General features: G+C 55.0%; 1 protein-coding gene across 4 annotated transcripts in view; it reads left to right on the top strand.

Annotated features, from left to right (window-relative positions):
* The first annotated feature begins 286 nt into the window (after positions 1-286).
* ADAMTS10 (ADAM metallopeptidase with thrombospondin type 1 motif 10) overlaps positions 287-25,978 on the top strand; it is a 62,972-nt gene continuing 37,280 nt past the window's right edge. Inside the window, exons 1-4 of one of the 4 annotated variants that reach the window (XM_062510195.1) lie at positions 287-1,208; positions 14,320-14,630; positions 20,111-20,466; positions 25,191-25,350. In XM_062510195.1, coding sequence (XP_062366179.1) covers positions 14,543-14,630; positions 20,111-20,466; positions 25,191-25,350 — 604 coding nt within the window. In that variant the 5' untranslated portion in view covers positions 287-1,208; positions 14,320-14,542. Of the gene's footprint in view, positions 1,209-11,752; positions 14,631-20,110; positions 20,467-25,190; positions 25,351-25,978 lie in introns of those variants that run through there. The other 3 variants (XM_062510196.1, XM_062510197.1, XM_062510198.1) reach the window with 3 other exon arrangements.

Raw genomic sequence — 25,978 nt, forward strand, 5'->3', positions numbered from 1 at the left:
CTGTTCCCAGGGAAAAGCAGGGCAGCTTGGAAAGGTTCATTTTTCCAACATTTACAGCACTGCCAGGTAATTCTCTCTCCACCAAGGCTCACAAATTCAGCTTTGAAATCCCAGAGCCACCTTCAGAAGGAAGGCGGAAATGAGCTCCTGCCTTTTATTGTTGCTGATTGCTTGAAGTGTCCTGGGAGGGGGTTGTTTGGAAACAAGCAGCATTTGGTTATTTCCAGGGTCTATTCTTTGCTTTGGAAGTGGATTGTCCTCGGTGGGACACTCCACGGTGGCAGCAGGACAGGAGAATGCTGGAATCACCAGAGCCAGCGGGGCAGGAATGATGTAACTGCAGAGGGAAGGGATTTCTGAAAATACTTCTCCAATTCTCCAGGGCCTTTATTCCATTCAAAGCCAGTCCCTGCCATTGCTGTGGAGCCTTTCAGGCCATTTCCTCACACACTCCCTGGGTTTTTCAAAGCATTTGGAAAGCTCCGGTTAAAATGAAGGATGGGAGTGTTATTTGTTGTTGGGAGGAAAAAAAACCAAACCTAAACCGATGAAGATTTGTTTTATCTGCTTTGTGTGCCGCTATCGGCACAGCCTCTTTCCTTTATGGCTTTTCCTGGGATGTTTTATCCACAGGGGAGCTGCCAGCATCGCCTCCCGGGCTGCCCCAACTCCCTCCCTGCTCCTCCACAGAAAGGCTGATTAGTTTTATACTGCTCCAGCCAAGACCTGCCTTCTGCACTGATGTCAGCAGTCCGGGCGGGACTTTTCCAGCCTTGTGGGTTTGGGGATTTTTATTTTTTTTTCCTTATTTATTTTTTTTTTTCTTTTGGATAATCCTGGCAAAATTCCTGAGCAAAGTTTTTTTTTTTTCTCTCTCTCTTTCTTTCTTTTTTTTTTTTTTCTTCTCGAGCAGCTCCTATCCATGTGCTGCCTCCGAGCTGCTCTCTTATTACTGCTCACTTCCTGAAAGGAGACTTTTTAGCAAAGTCTCCAACTCCAGCTCTGCCCGGGTCTGACAGAAAAAGGTTCTTAAGGAAGGCGACACAAACCCTCAGCCTGGAAACTTTCTGACACGCGTAGGGCTGAGGGGGAGAGAGGAGCTTTTGGCTGCTGCTGGGAAAAAGAAGAGGAAAAAAAAAAGAGAGAGAGAAACTGAAGGAATTAAAAGGGGGAAAAAAAAGAAGAAAGAAGGGAAAGCACTTGAAAAGGTAAAACGTTCTTTAAAATAATTTTTCCAGAGGAGACTCTTTGAGGTTGGAGTGGGGTGGTCTGGGGTGGAGGGAACGCAAATGTTCTTTGAAATCAGAACCGTCTCCCTGGAGAAGGAATGAGCCCAGAGAGCTTTGCACGCTGGAAAAACATTTATGAGAATGAAAACCATGTTCACCCTTCTCCAACATTCAGAGTTTCCATAAAAACGCAGGCTTGTGTTTCAAAGTGGCTGCAGGCAGCAGGAGTTGGGATCTCGTGCGCTGCCTCCCTCGCCTCCCCCAGCCCCTCTCAGCTGCACTTTTTAAATTGTATTACCCAGGGATCGAATGTTTGCTGCTCGAAACCCCAAATCTCCTCTGCTGAGCTGCCCGGGGCGAAGCTCTCAATTACAGAGAGCAGCAGCTCCAAGCCCTGCTGCAGAATGAAACGCTCCTTGCCGCCTTCATTCCTGAGAATAAACACAGCCCGAGCTCCCTCTCCCTCTTTCCCTGTCTCTCTCTCCATCTTCAGGAGCTGCCAATGCCTCTCTCCCTCCTGATGTGCTCAGAGGATTATAAAGAGTCTGCCCTGAAAAAGTTGCAGTGTCACTGACTCTGTGTGCAACCCCAGGAGCTCGGCCCCACTGCTCTTCTCATTTCTTTCTTTGCTTTGATTATGTTTTAAAGGTGATTTTTTTAATTTAAAAAAAAATCAATCCTTCAGAAGATGTTATTTTAAACATCAAAGTAAATATTAGTGATGGTGAGATGCCAGAAGATTATCTCATTAGAGCTGAAGGAGCTGGGCTATAAATAGAAAGGAGTTTATAAAATAACCTTGGCAAATATCTTCCAGAGGGGAAGAACCAACCAAGAGGGAAGTGTGGAGTTGGGCTGGGAGCAGGTACCCTCTGCAGCAAAATGGAACATTTCACACCAAGGCCCATCTCTGGGGACATTCTTGTGGTCAAGATGCAAAACCTCGGGGGGTTCATGTTCCTGCTGCAGTTCCTGCCAATATCCCCAGTGCTGGGGATGGCTTGGCCCCAGCAGAGCTCTGGTTCTGATCGGGCTCCGTCTTATTCTCGTTAGCAGCACCCAGTGGTGCCAGGGTGGGATGCAGGGCACGGCTGGGCAGGGCAGGGAAGGCTCTGGGGAGCTGCTGTTCCCCTCTGCTCTGCCCCATGCTGCCCAGGGTGGAAGGGGAGATGCTCTGTGGGACACCCAGGTGGTTCCCACCAGTGGGATGTTCCTTGAGTTGGGAACAACCTTGCCAGGACTGTTCTGAGATGCCTCCATCAGTGAGGCTTCCCCTGGTTCTTGGGAGGTTGTTCCCAAAATTTCTCCATATATGGAACGTGCTGAGTGCTCCACTTGCTCCATCCTCAGCCTCCCGCTGGTCCTGCTTCACCCCAGGGCAGCACCCTGTGCTCCCCTCCTCCTCCCCACATCCCAAAAATCTCCTGGTGCCTCTTGGGGTGGCTCCAGCTGCATTCCCCACACGGCTGCTGCTGGGATGGGATGGGATGGGATGGGATGGGATGGGATGGGATGGGATGGGATGGGATGGGATGGGATGGGATGGGATGGGATGGGAAAGGTGCTGTCATCTCCTGCAAATCATCTCTGCCCAGATGAGGCCGGGAGGGCTGATCTGTTTCGTTTGGCACGGGAAGCCCTGATAAGCTGGGCCTGAGCAGCTGAAGAGGAGCCCGGAGGGGAGGAAGGTGGTGCTGCTCAACATAAACAGTGTCTGTTCCTCCAACCTGAAACATGAGAGGCTCTCTTATCACCCATGGCTCCAGGCCACCCAGGGATTGTTGGGGAGGAGCTGGTGTTCTCACCATTCCATGAAATCCTGGTCCTGGGACAGCCTGGGCTGCCCTTCCCAAAGGAGCAGCTCCATGGAAGGCCCTCGGCGCAGGATGCACCCAGGGAGGATTCCATGCAAACCCTTATCTCCAGCTTATATGAAACCCCTGACTCCAAACCCCACTTTTCTTGCCAAATTTCCAGCAATTAATTCTTTCTGAGCTGGGAGCACCGCAGGATGTGTTTGTCACGTCCCGTCCTGCCTCGATCTTGGGTTAACACAAAATGAGCTTAAAACAAACAGAATTGGGACTAAATCCGTCACATTTTCAGAAACAGTTGGCTGGGTGATGTCAGCTCAGATGTGCTGAAGACACACAAGGCAGAGAGTTCTTTCCCACCACTGTAGGAAATGTTTGCAGGGCAAGGAGTTACAAACATTTCCCAGGAATCTGTGAGCAGGTCGGATCTCATGTGGCGGCTGGGGAGGGAGACACGTGGAAAACCACCAGCCTTGTTTTCCAGCACTGAGAGAGCTTTAAAGAGACACCATCCAAGCCAATTTTCCCATCTTGGTTTTTATGAAGGCTTTCAATGAAATCTGCAGCCAACTGAAGGGTTGGGAGACTCTCCACTTGGGAAACTGCTGGAATATTTTAGTTTGGTCTGACTTCAGTAGAGCAACATCAGTGCATGTGTGAAGTGCAGGGTCTCCATCCAGCTGCTCCATTGCTGCTCCTCTCTCACCTTCTGCATCCTCCCAGGCTGGGAAATGCTTGGAATATTCCATGTCTAACTACTCATCATCTTCCATGGAATCGTTGAAAAGTTTGGGTTGGAAGGAACCTTAAAGCTCATCCAGTCCCACCCCTGCCATGGGCAGGGACACCTTTCACTGTTCCAGATTGCTCCAAACCCTGTCCAGCCTGGCCTTGGGCACTCCCAAGGATGGGACATCCACAGCTTCGCACTTCTGTTTATCACCCGTTCTCAATATTGTGTTTCCTACTCTTATATCGTAGCCTAATTTAAAAGGAAAAATTACTTAAAATTAATCTATTCCTGTGCCAATCTTTTTGAACTCAAACACTCCTAAATGTTGGTCCCAAATGAGCTAGACTGGCAGGTGAAATCCTGGCATCCTCCTGTGGTATTTGTGGCCTTGTTGGAAAGTGGCCTTGACCAAAATGGAAGTGCAAAGTATGAATTCAGTCATTGAATCAGGGTTAGGGACCCTTCATTCCCTGGCTGTGGATGAAGGAGCTGCATCTGGGTCACACCACCTAAGCCACATTTCCCTGAGTAAAGAACCTAGAGGGAGGGGGAAAAGGCCCAAAAACTCTGCCCAGCAGATCTCCCAGAGCTCCCAAGGAGCCAGAGCCTGGATGTGATCTGCAGCTCTGTAAGGGCTGGAAGGATTCCACAGCTGAAGTGTTCTGCAAGGCTTCACCCCACAGAAGGGATCGCTGTCCCTGCAGGGCTCCCCTGGCATGGATTGACCTGTCCTGGGGACTGTGGGTGCCACTGTCATGGTCAGTGCCCGGAGCTGAGGGGACCCCAGGGTCTTTGCCTGGGGGTGATGCCATGGCCTTGCACCAACTGTTCCCTTGGCTGCCACCAAATCCCTCCCTGCTGTGTCCTGCTGTGCCACAGACTTCCTCTGTGTCACCACAATGTCACTTCTCTGACTGGCTCTGCTTTCCTGGGGAAAGGACAGAGAGGTCCAAGTTGGCTTTCCCACTCCACAGCTCCCTGCGTTTCCTCCGAGCCATTCCTGTGACCCTCAGGGCTGTGTGGTCCTGATCTAATATCAAAGGTAACCCAGTTCTGGAGTGGGACGGGACCAGAGACCCCTTTGTGTCCCTTCCAACCTCACTTATTCTTTAATTCAGCCTGCCAGGACCATCTCAGCCCTAAGGGGAGCTGGAGCTGGGCCATGCTGTGGATCCGTCCCCCTGGCCATTGCTGGGGAAGTGTTGGATGAGGCTGTGCTGTGACAGTGACAGAAGGAGCTGCTGAGCCTCGGGCTCACTGCAGGTCCCTCAGTGCTTCTCACAGCTCTGCTGGGTAGCAGGATAGCAGGTACCTCAGAGGCTTTTCTTGGGAAGCTCAGCAGAGTTCTACTGTCTCTCCAACTCCAGCCTGAAACTGTGGGTGCACGAGATGTGGCAGCTGGTGACAGTGGCTGTAGGGGCACTGTGCCCTCCCCTGTAGCACATCCAGCCTGATAACCAGACATGTCTTTGTCATCTGGGAGGGTGGGCAGGCTCTGGCACAGGGTGCCCAGAGAAACGGTGGCTTCCCCATCCCTGGAAGTGTCCAAGGCCAGGTTAGACAGGGCTTGGAGCAGCCTGGGATAGTGGAAGATGTCTCTACCTATGGCAGGGGAATGGAACTAAATGAGTTTTAAGATCTTCTCAACCAAACCATGCTGTGATTAGGGTATGGCCCTGTCCTGCAGCCTGGCTGATGAAGAGACAAATTTCAGGTGCAAGCCTTGGTGTGAGAGAGCTGAGACAGCTGCTTGTGAGCTGGAACTGCACAAACCACATAAACCACACTCGTGCCTCAGCTGGGACTCACAGCACGGAGCAGCTCCCTCCTGGAGAGTGCCAGGGTGGTTACACAGGTGAGCACAGCTCGCTGTTGGCACACCAGGGTGTTTGTCTTTATGCAAGCCCAGGGCTTGGTGCCCTCCGGGGCTGGGTTGTGTAAGCACCGGGACTGCTGCAGGGGAGCTGTGGGAACCAGCACTGCCAGGATGGAGAGAGGAACCAGCCCTGCTGGGATGGAGAGAGGAACCAGCACTGCCAGGATGGAGATGAAAACCAGCACTGCCAGGATGGGGAGAGGAACCAGCACTGCCAGGATGGAGAGAGGAGCCAGCCCTGCCAGGATGGAGAGAACCAGCACTGCCAGGATGGAGAGAGGAGCCAGCCCTGCCAGGATGGAGAGAACCAGCACTGCCAGGATGGAGAGAGGAACCAGCACTGCCAGGATGGAGATGAAAGCCAGCACTGCCAGGATGGAGAGAACCAGCACTGCCAGGATGGAGAGAGGAGCCAGCCCTGCCAGGATGGAGAGAACCAGCACTGCCAGGATGGAGAGAGGAGCCAGCCCTGCCAGGATGGAGATGAAAGCCAGCACTGCCAGGATGGAGATGAAAAACCAGCCCTGCCAGGATGGAGAGAACCAGCACTGCCAGGATGGGGAGAGGAACCAGCCCTGCCAGCATGGAGATGAGAACCAGCCCTGCCAGGATGGACGTGGCTGGGTCTGTGTTTGCTTCCCTGCCTGTTCCGAGGTGTGAGCAGTCCCAGCCTTTCTTTTAGCAGAGCCCTGGTGCTGCTCCGTGCTGGGAGAAGCAGCAGGAGCACAGGGAGAGCTGCCTGTGCACAGGCCCGGGAGGTCTGGATTCTCTCCTGGCTGTGCTGAACACCCCCAGAGAGGGAGGCAGAGGCTGCCACAGAGATGCCAGGTATAAAAATGGCATTTGTGCATAGAATATCTGTAGGATGGCAGTGCACAGGGGGTGTGGGCATCAGACCTGTCTGCAGGTAGTGTGTGCAGATCAAGTGTTATCAATGTGCAGACAACGTGTTATCCATGTGCAGATAACACCTATCCCCATGCAGATAAGATCTATTCCATGCAGATAGTGTGTATCCCCATGCGTTTAACATGTTATCACAGGCAGATAACATGTATCCATGTGCAAAGAGTGTTTAATCCCCATACAAACTCCAGTATCCCCATCCCCATGCACACAAGCAGCTGCAGCTGTGCCCTGGGTACAGTGGGTGACACGCATGTCACTTCAGTCATGGGCCATGTGTGTCACTGGCAAGGCCATGTGTGGTGGGGGATGCACTCTGTTCATGACTGGCACCCTCCGTTAATGACTAGAACCCTCCGTTAATGACTGTAACTCAATTACTGGCACCCTGTTAATGACTGCCTGGTCTCTCTCTAATCCCACTGCTCTGTGCCTGGCTGGAGCCAGCGAGGAGAGCGATGGCAGAGGGCCAGCAAGTCTGGGTCACATGGAGAGGCTCCAAACTATTGCATAAGTCCCGTCTGAGAGTGGACCTGCCTGGTGGAGTCCTCTCCCGAAAGCAGGAGGAGTCCCAGGATGGGAGCACTGGGAATCTCAGTGCCCACCTTTATTCGTGCTGGAATCGTGGCACTGCCCTGGCAGCTCCAGCAGGGCTCAGCCCTGTCCTGGGCCCAGCTCCCCATCGCAAGCAGGATCCCAGCTGGCACTTCCCTCCCGCTTTCCTGCTGAGGACCTCCGAGCATTTTACCACACTTGGAGAAGTGCAGTGACCCCGGCGTTCCAGATAGGGCCAGATCCTTATGTAACACAGGGATAGGATTTCCAGAGAGCCAAGCAGGCGGTGTCAGAGCAAGGTCGCTGCTCCCAGCTCTGCTCTCCCTGCCCTGGCTTTGGCACAGGACTCTTTTGCCCCTTTGCTGGCAAATTTAAAGATTTTGGAGAGGAGCAAGGGGGGTTTCAGCCCTTTCCTCACCAAGATTGCACTGCATAGATTTGACTGTAAAATAATTCTCGTGTTTTTTTTTTTTTTAAAAAAAAACCCTCCTCCCACACAGTGCTGGAGTGAGCCCAAAGCCCCGTGAAGCTGCTGTACAAAGGGATGCAGGGTGTGCCCGGCCAGAGCGCAGCAGGGCCAGCTGTGGAGCACCACCGAGAGCCTGGAAGAGGGAACTGGTGGTCCAATGGCAGGGAGGGTATGTCCCTGGCACCCAGGCTGGCACCAGGGTGCTGGCAGGGGGCAGAGACCCCGGATCAGACCCCTCAGCTCCCAGGGTCACACTGGCATTGTCAGTCTGCATTTCCCACATTGCTGGGGAGCGCCTTTGGATAGGGTTGGATCTGATTGGAACAGTGTGAAAACAGCATTTCCCCTCCTGGGAAGCTGAAATCAGACCTGCAGTCACTGGGGTGAGCAAAGAACAGCTTTTGGGGTGAGGTGAATCAGCCCTCCCAGGGAGGGTGGCTGCACTCAGCATCCTGGGCCCCCTCCCCGCCCCAAAGGGGTCAGCAGGGAAGGGACAGGCAGAGCTGGCATTGCACCGGGTGGGATTGGTGGCAGGGACAAGGAGAGGGGTTGCAGGGCAGCCGAAGGGTGGCTGTGCAGGCAGGAGCCATCCCAGGGCTGGAAGCAGCAGGGTTCTGGGAACAGAGATAACTCCATGTTTCTAATTCTTTGCTCGCCACGGCCCCAGAGAGGCCACGCTTGGAGCAGCAAAGCAGATTATGGCTCAAGTTCTTATTTGTGCTCTGCAGACCTGTGACTTTAACCCCTTTCTCACAGCTTGCAGATGCTCCTGGCAGCACAAATGCTGATTTCTGTGGGTTTAACCCTTGTGCTGCCCAGAGCTGAGAAATGACTTCCCGGTGGAAGTCGTGTGGTGCTGGCAAGATGACTGCGGAGGGACTTCTGCCATCTGCAGCTCAGCATGTTTTCCACTTGGCAGCCCAGCCAAATATTTTGTCAGGAATATCAGGACATTCTCCTGCTGGAAGCCGGGGAGGTCTCTCGGACAGCTTTGCATCCCCCACATGCTCACCCCGTGCTGCGGAGGAGCAGCCGGAGAGGAGAGCGGGGCTGTTTATTCCATCCTCAGGAACGTGCAGGGACCTGCCAGGAGCTGGGAGCTGGGTGGTGGCTGAGCACGCACAGAGCACCCACGGCCCCGGGGAGTGCAGTTGGTGAGGACCCCCCCCCCAGCCAGCAGCAAACACAGAAATGCAGAAGCAGCAGTGAGGGACCTGCCCCTGCCAGGCCCTGGGGTGTGCAGAGAGAGGGGTGAGGAGGAGCAGGGATGTAGAGATGATGAGAAGGGTTTGAACATTGCCAGCTGGGCCAGGGAGGGATTGTCCCACTCTGCTCTGCACTGGGGCAGCCTCACCTCCAGTGCTGGGGGCACCTTGGGCACCACAAGATCAGAAGGAGCCAAAGCTGCTGGAGAGTGTCCAAAGGAGGGACACGGAGCTGGGGAAGGGTCTGAGGAGCAGCTGAGGGCACTTGGCTCGTTCAGCTGGAGCAGAGGAGACTGAGGGGAGACTCCTCGGGGGCTGCAGCTCCTCCCGAGGGGAGGCAGAGGGGCAGGGGCTGAGCTCTGCTCTGGGACAGGGACAGGAGCCCAGCAAGGGCTGGAGCTGTGTCAGGGCTTGGGCTGGAGCTCAGGGAAAGGTTCTTCTTTCCCCCGAGGGTGCTGGGCACTGCCCAGGCTCCCCAGGGAATGGTCCCGGCCCCAAGGCTGCCAGAGCTCCAGGAGCGTTTGGACACCGCTCTCAGGGATGCTCAGGGTGGGATTGTTGGGGCGTCTGGGCAGGGACAGGACAGGGACTCATGGACCTGTGGATCCTTTCCAACTCAGGATATTCCATGGTTCTATGCACAAATCTTTGATTCTGTGATTCTGGAGCCTCAGGAGCAGCTGAAGGAGCTGGGAAAGGGGCTCAGCCTGGAGAAAATGAGGCTCAGTGGGGCCCTTCTGGCTCTGCACAACTCCCTGACAGGAGAGGGCAGCTGGGGGGGTGAGCTCTGGTCTCAGGGAACAAGCAATAGGAAGAGAGAACACAGCTTCAAATTGCCCCAGGAGATGTTCAGACTGGATATGAGGAAAAAATTATTCACTCAAGGGGATTCCAGCTGAGGCTTTAGAGCCAAAACCTGTGGCCCTCCATGAAGCAGTGATGGCAGGTAACGGGGGACTGATTTCCAGGTGACTTTGGGATCAGTATCCAGGAGCTAGAGGCACTAAGGGGCTGTTGTGTGTCCTGGAGGGCTGCTGGGACCCCAGCAGTAGAAAAGAGCTCCCTGTGGGTAGCAGGGGATCTGTGTGGGTGGTGGGAAAGCCTGAAAAACCTGGTGCTGCTCCTGCTAAGTACCCTCACTGCACTGGCACAGCCCTGAGCCACAAATCCCAGTCCCTGCAGTCCCTGCTGTGCTGAACTTGGATTCCATAGAAAATGAGGCCTGTGGAACCTGAGACTCACAGCTCTTCCCCCAGTGATAAACTCTGACCTGGTGGAACAACTCCCAGCCTGGAGCAGCTAGAAGAGCAGAAACCTCTGCAGTGCTGTTTGTAGGGGCTGCCAGAGCTGCTGTGAGGCTGAGGTGCTGCTCAGCCCCTTGGGAGGGGCACAGGCCACGTGGGGCCAAAAAGGGACCAAGCTGCGGGATGTGGCACCACGATAACCCTGATAGCCCCATTGGGGTTATGGCGTAGTGTTAATTCCCCCGTTAAAAGAAGAATAAATTAACCGTGAGGCTTTCATTCCTTAAAATAACACAGCCCAGAAATGCTGTTGGGTTGGTGCAGTCATGGGGTCTTGCTCCCACTATTTCTATTTCCCTATTGCTTTCCCACTGCTTTCTCACTGATCCCACTGTTCCCAGTGCTCCCACTGGGATGCTGCTCTCACTTCTCCACTACTCCAAGTGCTCCCAATTCTCCCACGTCTGGAAGGGAAGATGTGAGTGGAAGGCCTGGCAGGGGGTGTGCTAAAAGTATTTCCTCCAAATCTGTGTTTGTATTTATTCCTCCCCCACCCCCCCCCCCCAAAAAAAAAAAAAAAAAAAAAAGGAAAAGGACACCTGAGCTCATAATTTGCAAAAGTTGGATGAGAAACCTGGAAACAGCCGGGCCCTGCATCTTTAAAAGCAGTTAAATTCCTCTTTCCTGCACTAGGAGGCACCTTGAACCTTCCTCTTGGCCCCGAGCAGCGCCCATCTGCTTCCTATTACCTTCCCCTCGCGCTGCCCCTGGAGCCGGCCAAGCAGCCGGGCTTTCAGGGAATTCTGTCTGCTGAAATTAGGAACAGCTCTCATCTGCCTCGCTCCCTCTTCTCGCTCCACTCCAGCTGGAATTTTACCCTCCCTTGCCCAGCCCCTTCCCTCCCGGCTTTTTGGGGTGGCGGGAGGTGACCTGGCCGCTGCGGTGGCATCGTCCCCTGTGTCGCTGGGCTAAAGCCACCCTTGGCACCGGGAGCCGGGAGCGTCAGCCCGAGCCGAGCCTGCCAAGGACAACGAATTCCTTGGGAAGGAGCAAATCGGAAGCGGCCCAAGCGAGGGAGGCACGAGACCGGAGAGGTCACACCGTGTCCCCGAGCTGTCCCCGAGCTGTCCCCGTCCGGCCCGTGGGATCCCCGCGATCCTCGGGATTGTCCGGCCGCGGAGCGAAGCTGCAAAGTGAGGTTATGGAAAACTCGATAGGGATGGAAGCACCGCGTTCCTCCGGCTCTCTGCTCCTTCCTCCGGGCGCTCCTCCTGCTCCTCGGGCTTTGGGAATGAAGCACCGCCGGGAAGGGGCCGTGTTTTCCCCGCTGCCGGCAGGGAGGGATCGCAGCCGGACCCTTCCCCCAGCCCGGCCCGCAGGAATTTTGCAGCTGTAATTCGTGCCTTGTGCTGCTCCGAACGCGGCTCCTTCCCCCCAAGGTCAAGGCTGCGGGCTCCTGGCGCCGGCGGCTCCTTCCCGACCGCTGTTCCGGGGGATGCTGAGCAGCCGGGAAGGGAAGGGAAGGGAAGGGAAGGGAAGGGAAGGGAAGGGAAGGGAAGGGAAGGGAAGGGAAGGGAAGGGAAGGGAAGGGAAGGGAAGGGAAGGGAAGGGAAGGGAAGGGAAGGGAAGGGAAGGGAAGGGAAGGGAAGGGAAGGGAAGGGAAGGGAAGGGAAGGGAAGGGAAGACACGGGGGAAACGCGGAGGGTCAGGGAGAGGCGGGGGGAGCAAGGGAAGCCTGGAGGAAAAGGGCTCAACAGCTGGAAAACAGGGGAAATCAGTCGTGTGAAGGCCAAGAGAAAATACACTTTAACTAGGGCTCCATGGGCTTTGGAGTCGTGACAGGATCTAAAAGCTGGAATCTCGAGCTTGGGAGATGCTGAAAAACGCTGACTTAGGCGAGGGCTTTGCTTTCAACTTCTCCCTTTTCAGCCCAATTCCTGCAGCCAGGAGCAGGCACAGAGCAGCCCCCAGGTGCCTGGCCTGGCCCTGGCTCTGCCCTCGCTGTGCCACAGCCCGGGGGTGGCACCACTGGAGAAGCTGTCATCGCATCCTTGTGTGGGGTGGAACGGGGCAGAATTCCTGCCCCAACCCTCTTCCCCCAACCCCCTGATTCCCTTTACTTGTCCCAGGGACAAGGAGCAGCTCAAGGTGAGAGTTTATTCTCAGGGCAGCTCACAGGATGCACAATTTTGGAGGCCACCATCATGTTGTGTCCAGGCTTTGCAGAGGAAAACCTGGCAAGCAGCACCAGATGGGACTGGGGAGTCCAGGCTGAGGCCTCGCCGAGGATCTTTAGTCATTCTTTAATTGAAAATAAGCAGTGAAAAATCTTAATATTTGAATTATGCAACTCCAAATTGTGTTTAAAGCTGCGTGTTTCATCTCCACCGTTTCTGTGTACTGGGGGGGGGGAAACATTAGTTTAGGTTAATGGCTTTAAGCTGAAGGAGGAGAGATTTAAATGAGATTTTAGGAAATCTGGGAGGTTGTGAGGTTGCCCAGAGGAGCTGTAGCTGCCTCTGGATCCCTGGAAGTGTCCCAGGCCAGGTTGGACAAGGCTTGGAGTACCCTGAGGTAGTGGAAAGTGTCCCTGCCCTTGTGGAATGAGATGAGCTTTAAGGTCCTTCCCAACCCAAACCATTCTGTGACTTCCATGATAAATCTGGGGCAGGATTCATCTCCTGGATTTCCCCTTGTACCTTCTCTACATGACCTCAGGGCTGTGCTGGGTGTCATTCCAAGCCCCTGCAGCACAAATACCACCCATGGCACAGGTAAAGATGGGAAAACAGGAGTAGAATTTCACTTCCAGGGATTCAGATTCCCATAAGGACACGAAGAGGAGCACCGCAGATCCCAGGAGGACCCAGCTTCCCTGCCCTGAGCTCTGGCCTGGGCTGTTTAAGCCAGCCCAGAGCAGAGCAAGGCAGGGGTTAAGCGTTTCCTTACTGGGATGAGGACCACACACAGGCCCTGGCTGCTGACATCTTTGCAAAGAGCACCCTCCTTCATCTCCAGCCTCTTCTCATTCCTGGGAGCTCATCCTGCCTTTCCCGGGAGCTCATCCTGCCATTCCCGGGGAGCTCATCCTGCCATTCCCGGGGAGCTCATCCTGCCTTTCCCGGGGAGCTCATCCTGCCTTTCCCGGGAGCTCATCCTGCCATTCCCGGGGAGCTCATCCTGCCTTTCCCGGGAGCTCATCCTGCCTTTCCCGGGAGCTCATCCTGCCATTCCCGGGGAGCTCATCCTGCCTTTCCCGGGAGCTCATCCTGCCTTTCCCGGGGAGCTCATCCTGCCTTTCCCGGGAGCTCATCCTGCCTTTCCCGGGGAGCTCATCCTGCCTTTCCCGGGAAGCTCATCCTGCCATTCCCGGGGAGCTCATCCTGCCTTTCCCGGGGAGCTCATCCTGCCTTTCCCGGGAGCTCATCCTGCCTTTCCCAGCCCTGTCCCAGCAAATGGGATCTGCACCACTGCTGCAGATTTTATCTGCCATCTCTGCAGGGAGGTTTGGGTTTGGCTGCTGGGCTGCTCTGCAGCGGCACCGCTGGGATATTTGGGATTCTCTGGGAGGTGAGGGATGTGCTGCACTCATCCCATACTCATAAATGGGTGGACCAGAATGAAACCCCGCAGGCTTTGTGCAAGTCCCCAGCACGAGGAGAGTGTGGTGTGATCGCCGCAGACTGAGTGGAAATTCTCTGCAAGCCAGGAATCTTTCACCGGAGCAATTAGCAGAGCATTTTAAAGAACAAATGCGATTGGAATCTCGGGATCCATTTGTGGATGGGGTAAAAGCTGAGTTGCCTGAATGGGTTCTTTGTTTTCCATCACTTTTTTTAGGTTCAGCCAGTACACTCTGAGAGCAAGTGCTCTTCCCTCAGAGTGGTAACAGTCCTTAAAGTGTGTTTGAAATCCAGGGAGACCCTGGAGAGGATTTCTGGGCTGCTGCTCACCACCCCCTGCCAGTGCTGTTATTTCCTACTCTCTTTAAGGGATCGGGTGACCCAGGGCACTCTTGGGACTGCTTTTCCCCGAGGGTGTTGCCACAGGAGGAAGGATTCCCATTGATCCCGAGCTCCTTCCCGCAGGTACCGGATAAATCCCAGCTGGAAGAGCTCCCTGGAGGCGGAGCAGGAGCTGGTGGGGTTTCATTCATCCTCAAGCACTTCCCATCCTTTTCTCCTCTTTTCCTTTCCTTCCATCCCGCTCCTGCCTTCTCCGGGATCCCTCTTTCCTCGTTCCCTGTGTTCTCCTCCATCCCCTCACTCATCCCCTCTCTCCCTCGCAGGGGCGATGCCGGTGCTGGGGACGAGCCCGTGCTGACCCCTCGGTGCTGGCCTGGCACTGCCCATCCCCGCGGGCCTCGGGAGAGCACGGAGCGGCCGAGGATGCCTGCGGAGGGACCCGGGACTCCTCTCTGGACATAAGGGGTGGCCGAGGGAGAGACATGTGGGGACAGCGCCCTCCCAGCCGGCACAGATCTCCCTGCTCCGACACGAGCGGCGCTGACCATGGCCACAGCTTGGAGGCTCCTCACCTGGACCGTCACCCTCGGCCTGGCCGGGGGCACCTTCCCCGGCTACTCCTTCCAGTCACAAGGTAGGCATGGGACGGGGAGCTGGATCCAGCCATGGGGAAAGGGACCTCAATTCCACAGGAAAGGGACCTGTGGAAAAGGAGCTGGATTCGCTTCTGGGAAGGGGATCCGAATCCGCCTTTCCTGGGTCCACCCATGGGGAAGGGATCTGGGTCCATCCTTGCTGGATCCGTCCTTGCTGGATCCATCTATGGGAGAGGAGCTGGATCCTCTCATGGGGAGAGGAGCTGGATTCACCTGTGGAGAGAGGAGATGGATCCACCCTTGCTGAATCCACCCTTAAGGAAGGGAGCTGGGTCCACCCATGGGGAGAGGAGTTATATCCATCCTTGTTGGATCCATCCGTGGGAAAGGGAGCTGGATCCACCACACTGCTGCTGGCAGAACCCTGATGCTGGCCTGGGGAGGGACTGGGGGAGCAGTCCCAGCCCTGCTCTCACCCATCTCCTCCCACTCTCCTGGCTGGGGTTTTCCATCAGCCTCCCAGGAACGGAGGTGTTCTGCTCTCGGGTATTGCACTCTGTGACTTTTGGCAGAATTCAGAGCGGTTGGGTCAGTGCAAGGCCAGAGCCATGGCAGGTGTGGAAAGGAGGGAGGTGTGGTGGCAGCAGGGCGTGCTTCCCTTCAGGGAGCACATCCTTGGATGAGCAGAGCCTTTGTTAGGAGGAGCGTTCTGTGTGCCTGGTCCTTGGCATGCCCAGGAGCGGAGGGCAGTGCTGGAGCACCCAAACCCTCTGCCCAGCTGAGTCAGGACAGGACTGTGCTGCTGGAGGAGCAGGTTTGGGTTGTACACACATTTTTAAAATGTATTTATGCCTGTCTGTTGTGTCTGTGTCTGAAGGACTCGTGTTTAAACAGAGTCACACTCAGGGACTCAAGGGAAGGGGAATGTGGGTCTCTTGCCTGTAGCTTTGTGCTTTTGTACCTGATTTTATTCCAGGTTAGGAGTGAAGGGACTGGAAAATGGGATGGAGCCTTGAGCCCAGCCTGAAGTAAAAACAACACTCACAGACAACAAAGGGCAATTAAACCAATTAATGGTAACATTGTTAGGATTATTCCTTAATAAGCAAGGTGAATACAGCCACCAGACACCAAAGGTGAGAGGAGCAAGCTCTGGAGTTGGACATTTACTGTGCAAGGTATTCAAACCCTGGCAGCCTCACTCCCACAGCCAAAATCCTGCACCCCTCGTGTGCCCAGATCAACCATGGCAGGGCCAAAGCTGGGGCCATTCCCAGGGTGCTGAGCAGGGCAGGCTGTGGTGACAGGGCCATGAGTTGGCTGGAGAAGCAGATCTGGGAGCAGGGACAGGAGGAGCCAAAGCCCCTCAGTGTCAGGACAGGCAGCACCAGGAGAGCAGCCAGCCCCAGCTGGGAGCTGGGCACCTTCTCTGGGCAGATTGGCATCTGAGGGACACCCAGCTCCTGGTGCTGTTCTCCACGGGCTCTGGAAGTGCCTGGGAGATGTTCTGGGCCCTCCATGCCCATCAGTTCACACCAGGACCCCTGTGGGATCAGTCCCACCTCAGCTCACAGCGCTGGGATCCCCCCCCGGGGTAACACAGCTCCATTAAACCTGGAATTAACTCCCCTGTGCTCCTCCATGTGGGCCCTGAGCAGCTCTAGGGATGGCTCCCAGCCCGTGATGGTGCTGGGATGTGGTGCCATGGGATGGATGTGGTGTGTTGGGAGCATCATGCCAGGATTGCAACCTGTCCCCTCCCCAGTCCCTGTCCCCTGCACGGCCCCTGCTGCCCCAGGGGCCCCTCTTGCTGCCAGAGCCCTGTTTTTGTTGTCAGGCTGTCACCCAACACCTCACCAGGCTGCTGAGGCAGTTCCTAATCCCCGCAACACCCTTTGGAGAGGGAGAGGCTCTGTTATCTCCTGGCAGCAGTTGCAGAGTGAAGGGCAGTGTTATCACCGGCCCCTGGTTCCAGGGACTCAGACAGCTCTGGAGCAGAATCCTCATGCCCCACGTGCCCCACTCCAGATCAGTGCATTTGCTTTATGCAGGAGAAAGATTAAGGTATCAGCCAGGAGCTCTAATTTTAATCTTCATGGGGAGCAGCAGCCTGGCACTGAAGGGCTCCCAAGGCAGCAGAGAGGTTCAGATGTAGCCTGGACACCCAGGGTGCAGTTTGTAACAGCTCAGGGAACAGCTGGAGTTGTTGGAACAACTTTCCCAGAGCAGCTGTGGCTGCCCTTGGACTCCTGAAAGTGTCCCAGGCCAGGCTGGACATTGGGGCTTGGAACAGCCTGGGATAGTGGGAGGTGTCCCTGCCATGGCAGGGGTGGCACTGGATGAACTTTAAGTTCCCTCCAACCCAAACCATTCCAGGATTCTGGGAGTTGACAAAGGATTTGGCTCATGCTCCCAGTTTTAATGCAGGGGGAATTCCTGCCAGGACCTTTGTTTAATTGTGGGGACATGTCAGGCATTCCCATTTTGCAGAACACTGAGTGGGACTCATCCTGCTCTTCCCAGCTCAGAGGTGAATAAAGGGGCCTTGGAGAATGCAGTGAGGCTGCCACAGTGCCAGGACAGCCTGAACTCTGGGATTCCAGAACATCCTCCCCAGTAATCCCTTGGGAAGCGTGGCTGGGCTCCAGCTGGGGCTCTCCTTTGGTGACAGCACCACAGCAAATATCTGCTTCCTTTCCATGCTTGAAACTCATGAGAGAACAAAACCTTCCCTCCTCCATTTGCCCTTCTCTGTCTCCTTTTTGCTCAGCTCCCCCTCTGCCCCTCTGTGCCCTTTCCCTTCCTGTGCCATCCCTGCTCCATTTCCACCAGAAAAGGGACGCCATGAGGTGCCTCTTCCCCCAGCCCACCCCTCCTCCTTCCCAGTTTTCCTCTCTGCTGTCTCCTTGTGCTGCTCCAGGGGTGCCCAGTGTCCTGACCAACATCGAGCAGGAGTCCCTGGGGAAAGGTTTTTTTGTGACCTCTCCTCCTGGGCAATCTGACAGGCTCTGGGAGCACCAGGGCTGATCTGCAGACCCTGCTGGGCACAGCCAGGAGCTGTTCACAGAGTGGGGAGTGCCTGAGGGCACAGCAGGGAGAGGATGTGGACAGGAATATGGGCAGAAGGAGCGAGGCAAGAGTGAGGAAATTCGGGAATTGGGAATGTGTGTGATGTTGGGAGGATCACACAGCGTTAGGGAGAGAGAGATCCAAATCTCTTAGGCTGAACTAATCCTTTACAGTCCTAGAGCAGAGGAAGGAGGCAGCTGTGACACTGGATGTGGACAGTGACTTCTGTGTTGAAATTCTCCCTTCATTGTCCATGTGCCCATCAGCAGAGCTGTCACGTGTCACTGGATACTGGGAATGTTAGACTGAGATGGAATACTGGGGTGGAATTCGTCTCTGTAAGGGTGGATGGAATTCCCAGAGAAGTTTTGGGTGCCCCTGGATCCCTGGAAGTGTCCAAGAGGTTGGATGGGGCTGGAGCACCCTGGGATAGTGGAAGGTGTCCCTGCCATGGCAGGGATGGCACTGGGTGAACTTTAAAGTCCCTTCCAATCCAAACCATTCCACATTCTATTCCATTATAATTTTTTTCCCATTTAAGGCATTCCCACTCTAAAGCATCACTTCCCAAACTGTTTTTGTGGTGCAGGGTGCTGCTCTTGAGCTCTCCCCATGCCCCAGTGTGCAGAGTGACATCCCTGAGCAGTGTCCAGCCCCACAACACTGCCAGGTTCTCACACACCACCTCACCCTCAGGCTCTGGACATGAATTTCCTCCTGGAAGTGTCTTTCAGGTCGGGATCAGAGCCTCCAGCCTGGAGTCTCAGGTCCTTTGTAGCCACAGTGAGCACAAACCACCCTCTGATTCACTCTTTTCCAAGCCCACGTGGACTGCAAAGAAGCAAAACACTTCCGACAGCAAATTTTTCCAAGCCTGAAGTAATTTCTAAGTGCAAAAAGTCACCCTTGTTTGCCCAGCCCCATCACAGGGAGGTGCTGGGATGCAGGAAAAGCTGGAACACAGGAAGTTAAAAACCTAGTAATTAATTCTGGCAAGGCAAGGTGCCAGCAGTGTCTATGGTCAGGAAAGACCTAATCCCAGGGGGTGGAAGGGCTGTCCCATTCCTGGTGGCCAAGGAAACAACTCTGTCAGGCTCCCTCACTGGAAAACAGAGGAAAAGGAAGCTTTCCAGTGCTGCCCTGTGGTAAGAGTGCAATTTGGAGCTGGCTGAGTTTCTGGTGGCTGGGAAGGCTCTGATGGTGGGGGCTGTAGAGTCAGGCAAAATTCAGGTACCCTGGAGCAGTCAGGTCCCTCCTGTTTGATTAGGAAACAGCAACAAATAGTATGCAGAAAGCACAGGAAGACTTTCCCAGAGGAAAAAGAGGGGAAAATCCCCTCCCATGAGGGCTCAGGAGGCTCAAACCCTCCAGGCATGAGGGATTCAGGGGGACATTCAGTGAGGAGGAGCTGTCAGATATTTCCCATTTCAGCCCGAGCCTCTGTCAGACAGAGACACATCTCTGTTCACATCCAGTCTGGCAGCCCCTGGGACATTTTGCTTTGAAAAGGAGTTTCTGCCGAGGTTGCAGGGTGCCAGTCTGTTTGACAGCCTGCAGAGCTGTGTGAGCACAAGCAGAGGGGCTGGGGACAGTGTCCTTGTCACAGCACAGCCTGGTGGCACCACACAGGCTCAGCTCAAGGGCCCCAAGAGGAGCTGCTAAGCCAGGCTGATGTGATAAAAAGCAATCCAGGGAGCTGGGAAGGCAGCGTAGGGTCACAGACAGAGACCTGGGTGGGGAACTGAGAGGTTTGACATCTCCTGCTCATTTTCAGCACCACTGGAGGAATTCTGGTTGCCCTTTCTCTTATTTTGATATCAAGACTGGCATTTCAAGGACTCTGAGCCCCTGTAGCCCCTGCAGCTCTGACTGGGGAGGTTGGGGTGGTGCTGTTATTTTGTGTTCTCAGAGCCAGCAGCTCCCTGTGGCAGCTGCAGGTGTCCTGAGGAATCCACAGGGAGAATTTTCTCATGAGCCATTGTCACCCCAAAGCTCGTTCTGCCTCCTTTTGAAGAGACCTCATTGCTGGGTCTGTTCCTGGAAGGATCCAGGTTAAAATAACCCTCCAAACCCTAAGAGCTGGACTCTGCAAAACTTGGAATCCCTCTGGCCAGTGGAGATGAAAGGATTTGGGATACTCCAGGTCCAGAGCCACACTCGGGATGTCCTGAAGGGCCCTTTGGGCCGGGCTGTTCCTCTCCATGACCTGCAGAGGGAAAGGTTGCATTCCAAATATTGCTATCCCAAGGCTCTGTGGGTTGCAGTGTTTGGGGAATTTCCCAAGGATACTGCAGGCTGGGCAGAGCCTTGGGATTCCAGATTTTTGCACCGCTGTGGCAGGACCCTGACCCTCCAGCTGCACTGGCTGTGGCTGTGCTGGGGCTGGCATTGCTGGGTGTTCAAGCCCCTTTGCAGGCTGCCATTGCCATGTGTGTCCTTCCCTCCTCAGAGGAATTCCTCTCCAGCTTGGATCACTATGAGATCGCCTTCCCCATCCAAGTGGACCAGAACGGGGACTTCCTCACCTTCGACATGCGCCGGCAGCTGAAGCCGCGGCCCCGGCGCTCCCTGCCCTATGAGCCCTCGGAGCAGCAGGTCTTCTACAAAGTCTCTGCCCACCACACCCAGTTCCTGCTCAACCTGACCCTGCACTCCAACCTGCTGGCCGAGCACTTCACCGTGGAGTACTGGAAGCGGGATGGCATGGACTGGCAGCACGACTTCCACGAGGACTGCCACTACGCCGGCCACCTGCAGGACCAGTACCTCAGCTCCAAGGTGGCCATCAGCAACTGCAATGGGCTGGTGAGTCCAGTTTGGGTGGCCAGGGGCAGTGCCAACAGCTTTGATCCTCCAGCAGGTGGACCTGTGTGGTGGGAAAAGCTTGGGGCTGGTGGCAAGAGGGAACATTCCATGCTGGCAGAGGGTGCAGCCATCCCTTGTCATATCCATGGGGGTTCCTGATCTGTATGTCACTTCCAAGCCAATTTCTGGGCATGTTCCCATTGATTTTGATGGGAATGAGATAATCCTGGCTCTCTGGGGATACCCAGACCTGGATGTCACCAAGTTCTTCCAACAGCAAAGAATGTTCTGTGTGTGCTGGTGAGGAAGAAGTGCACAAGGGCAGGGATTTCACTGTGCTGCTGGAATGTCACAACTGCATCCAGATCTTTCCAACTGCAGATGCATTCCTGGGAATTCCAGTTGCTTCTGTCCATTCTTCAAGAGCTAAAAGATTAGTTTCTGAGGGGGAAAAAAAAAAACAACCTGAAATAATCAGTTTTTCAATATGAAAAAGGGAAACATCAAAAAAGGAGCAAGGTCTTGTGGTGTTTCCTCAAAACCAGAAAGGCTGCAGGAAGGAGGATAGGAATGGTTGATTTTCCAAGTGCTGACAGCTGAAATTGAACATCCCAGTCCTAAATATCAGCAAGGAATCTTAGTGGTGGACATCAGTGTAAGAACAGCTGAGCTCTGGACTAGATTGTTTGGAGAGAGTGAGATCTTGGGAGATCTTTAGGAACAGGCCAGACCAAAGCCTCTCCAAAACCCTCCAGGTATGATTCATTAGCTCTCCCAGCCCTGGGAATAGACTGAGGACTTCCATCCTTATTTTTCTGTGGTTTTTTGATATTTCTGGCTCGCACAGCACATTTCCTGAGCTGCCAGATGGAGGGATGGAGCAAACATACCCTGTGAGTGCATCCTAAAGCTGAGGGCTCCCTTGGAGGGGTAGAAAAAGACTCTCTAGACCAGGTTCATATATCTGCTCCAGCCCCACCTCCTTGCAGCATTCTGGCAGTGTGGAAGAGCTTCCAAATGGGAATGAATTCCCGTTTGATTTATTGCTGGGTGACCCTGCCAGAACAGTGCTGTGGGTTATTAACAGAAATGAGAATCTGACTCATTATATCACAGAGTCTAAAGTTTCCAGCCCACAGCCAACAATCCGAGCTGCACAAACTCCTGGTCCCGAGCCCTTTGTTTGGACATGGGAACTCTGCTCCAGTCCCAGGGAATTTCATGGTGCTCACGAAGGGTGAGCTGGGTGATGCTGGCTCCAGAGGAATCTGACATCCCCCTGCCTTTCCACTCCTCAGGGCAGCAAGGCCAGGGCAAGCAATGGCCCAGCAGCACTTGGAACTGGGAGAATTCCGTCCCCAGGCTGTGTTTAGCTCTGGAGAGGCACCAAGGGCTGTCTGGAGGAAAATGCAGCCAGGCACAGAGGGAGACAGGGCCATCCAACAAACCCTCATCTGCCTGAACTCTGTCCTTCTGCCCTCCAGAGTTATGGACACAGCAAGGATGGGGGAGGAGGGCATTGGGGTCAGTGAGGACAGTGAGGCTGGGGATTCGGGTAAGAGGAGTCTGGAATGTTTTTAGCTGGTAGAGAGGGGGCTGGACTTGCCATGGGAGATGTCTTGCAGTGCTCTGGGTGACCACTGACCTGCTTGTGCCATCCCTCATCGCCAGCAGGCTCTACTCCAGGAGGGCATCACCCATCTGGGGAGGAAGGGACAGAAGAGGGTCCCCAGGTCCCCAGGTGCAGGTTCCTGCTGAGGGGGCACTGCACTGGCCCACCTCTGCACAGGTGATGCTGCACAGGCACTTTGGCAGGGACTGGGCACAAACTGGGACCTGAGCTGTTTACAGGGTGAGCTGAGCATGAGGAGGAGGAGGAGGAGGAGGAGGAGGAGGAGGAGGGAAAGGAATGACTGTGAACACAGTAACCAGCTCCAGGCCATCCTCCTGTCCTCCAGCTCCCACATCCCCCAGGAATTCCCCTGCTGGCAAGGTTTGGTTTTGAACCACTTTGGTTTTGAACACCCCCAGCACAGCTCTCACAGCACTTCAGCTTTGGATGCCAATACCTGGACAGTCTCCCATTGACTTCTCTTCCCAACACCTGGACATTCTGGACACACTCCCAGTGACTCCTCTTCCCAGCCACAGGCACTGTGAACCTGGCCCGAGGACAGGCAGGGAGCAGAGCTCACCCCACACATCTCCCACACCCTGCTTTAGTCTCAGCCAGGGGAAGGTCACCCGGAGCCACAGAATCACAGAATATCCTGAGCTGGAAAGGACCCTCAAGGATATCAAAGTCCATCCTGGTCCTGCACAGGACAGTCCCAATCCCACCATGTGTCCTATGTTGGAAGCAAAGGGTGACATGGTCTATTTTCAAAAATATTCCACATTTTGAGATGCCCAGAAGGGCCAAGCAGCTGTAAGCCTCCAGGGAGCAGCCCAGCTTTGCCTCAGCCTGGCCAGGAGCTGGAATCTCTCTGTTTCATCCCTTGGGCTGCAAGAGATCCCAAGGATCCATCATGTCTCTCCATCAAAAAATCACAGCCAGGAGAAAACAGTGAGCAGAGAAGTGCCATTCTTTTCCCTCTCGTGTCAGAGGAATAGCCAGGTCTTCATCAGAGAATCCCAGAATGGGTTGGGATGGACCTTAAAATTCATCTCATCCCACCCCCTGCCATGGGTAGGGACACCTTCCACTATCCCAGAGTGCTCCAAGCCCCATCCAACCTGGACTTGGACACTGCCAGGGATCCAGGGGCAGCTTTGCTGGGGAGCCCCCTGAGCCCAGCATGAACAGAAGTGCCTGGAGGGACCCAGGTGAGCAGGAATGGCCCCAGGTGAGCAGGAATGGACCCAGATGGCCCCACTGTCACACAGCTCCTCCAGGTGGTGGCCCCAGGCTGTGGCTGTGCCTTTGCCAAGTGTGGTATGAGCTGACAGTGCAAACCCTCCTTGCTCTGCAGCTGACCTGTGTGATTCACACACAGGATATCCAGTCCAGCTCCCCCACAAACCACAGAGCTCTCTCAGGACCTCTCACCGCCCTCTTTACCAGCCCTGTGTCACGTCCAGCGCCCAGCCCTCAGAGCTCAGCCCTTGGGCTCAGCAATGGGACAATTTTCAGACTCGTGTGACATCCAAGCCTCTCTGCTGGAAGGTGCCAGGCAGGCGTGGAGGCTGTGCAGAGGCTGGAGCAAGAACATCCCTTTTGCAGAGGGATGGAGTCGGGGCAGGACTCGCTGTCCCCCCGGAGCTCTGCCCCGGGCCGGGGTGACCTCCTTCCCCCATCCCACAAAGCCAGCAGCCTTTCCAGCTGGCTCCCTGCCCGAGCCCGGCCAGGGTAACCTCACAGTACCTCGCTTGTGTTTGGAAAGGTGGAGCCGAGCCAAGAGCAGCAGAGCCCGGGGCAGGAGGAAATCCCCCGGCACTGGGGGCTCGCTGCACACACTGCCCCCATTGAGCTCCGTGCCGGGGAGGGGACAGGGACAGCCCCAGCAGGAGTGACAGTGCCCCCGGAGAGCTTCTCCTCACCCACACCCGGCAGAGAAGCTGTTCCAGGTTGTTCTTCCATGGAGGGGCCTTGGGATGTTTCACAGGACAGAATTCCTGACTCCCCACCCTGGCAGAGCAGGGCTCCTGTCCCTCGGGCACAGAGGGAGCTGGAAAGGGCTGTCACATCCGAAGGACACCTCTGGTGGCAGGGTAGGATGTGTCTGCACCCAGAGCCGTGTATGCACACGGGGAGGGGGATGACAGCCAGGATTTTGACTCCTGGACTTTTGGGATCATGTTTGAGCCATGTCAGGCACATTTCCGTGCCTCAGTCACTTGCTGGTGAAGTTCAGCTGATGGGACACCACATTCCTTGGAGAAGCTCAGTGCCGGGAATTGGGATGGAGCTCGTCTTGGGCTCCCAGAAACTTTTTGGTGTTGCTCAGCCCTTTCAGGTAGAGGGAATGTTGCTGTGAGGGTGGAGAGCAGAGACGCTGCAAGTACCTGGTGGGATCCCCCCGGGGTCTGCTCCTCCTGGCTGTCACTGTGTCACAGGGGGGTCCACTCAGACAGCAAAGCCTGGGCTCACAGCTCAGACTGAATCAGCCGAAGCATAAAAAACTAAAACAAATAAGGGAGCAAGCCAGGGATGACCTCACTGAGGTGGCCAGCCCGAGGTGTACAAGGGGCTGGGTTACCCCATCCAGGCTCCAGAGAAGGGGTTTGGCTCAGCTTAATCAGCCTTCAGATTTCAAACCTTTGAGGTATTTCCCGAAGCCTCTGGGTATTTGCCCCTCTCTGCAGTTCTGAGTTCCCAGCTGCTGGTCCTGAGCTGCTTGGGAAGGTTTTTTTGGGGGGAAGCCGAGCTCAGAGCTGAGTGCTGCTGTGTTTGAAGGGGTTTTTGGGATCCCACAGGGATCCCACAGAGACTGAGTGGGAGGAATAGGAAACAACTCATTCATAACTCAGCAAGGCAAGGCTGTGATTTCCAGAGGACTTTAGTGAACACAGATGTCCCAAGGCATCTACCACCATCTGGCTGGGTTTCCTCTGCTCTGTGGGTTCACGTAGTTCAGTGTTTGTGCAGGATTCCTCCACAGCTTTCCTCAGTCCCCAGAAATTCGGGGTTAATCAGCAAAAACCTCACTGTGAGAAGCCACCAGGATGTGCCCCCAGTTTTCTGTGCACCTCTGTTATTGCCTCCCCTCTGTTCCCTCCTGCAGCATGGGGTGATTGTGGCGGATGAGGAGGAATATTTCATCGAGCCCCTGAGCCCCGGAGCCAACATCAGCATGGGGGGTGAGGGCAAGGGCAGCCCCCACGTCGTGTACAAGCGCTCGTCCCTGCAGTACCCTCACATGGACGCAGCCTGCGGAGTGCTGGGTAGGTGCTCCCACCACCTCCTCCTCAACCCAGCCCCAAACAGGCTGGGAGAATCCCAGCAGAGCAGGTCCACTCTGCTCCACGTGGCAAAGAACCAAATTTATCTCCTGAATTTGAGATTTTTCTGTGTTTACTTTAACTCATTTCTGGTGGCCTGGGCTTTGGGAAGCTCCCGTCCTCTCCTCTTCACAGCAGGGCTTTAAAATTTGTAAATAGAGCATGGAATAGAAGACAAAAAAAACACCTCTTGTTTTTCTTCAGAAGAATCCTCCCAGACTTGGCCAATTTGCAGAGTATTGGGAAATCACAGCTCACGTGTGCTCAGCACAGCCTTGGCTTTGGGATTTGGTCACTGCAGGTCATGTCCATGTTGGGATAACTCTGCTGCTGATGGCAGCCAGGTGGAAAAGGCCCTTGGAGAGTGGGATGTGGAACCTGGCCTGTCACAGGGGGCTCTGGGGAAGTTTAGGGAGAATGGTGACAGCACAGCAACCCCATTTCTGCACCTAACAGGACTCTGACCTCCAAAAGGACCCACAAACATCTGCCCTGGCCTCTCCCCATTCTGATGCCCTTCTGATCCTTGTCCTACCCACCGGTGTGTCCCAGAGTCTGGCTGGAATCCCTG

This window comes from Cinclus cinclus, chromosome 28 (assembly GCF_963662255.1).
Source record: "Cinclus cinclus chromosome 28, bCinCin1.1, whole genome shotgun sequence".
Lineage (NCBI taxonomy): Eukaryota > Metazoa > Chordata > Aves > Passeriformes > Cinclidae > Cinclus > Cinclus cinclus.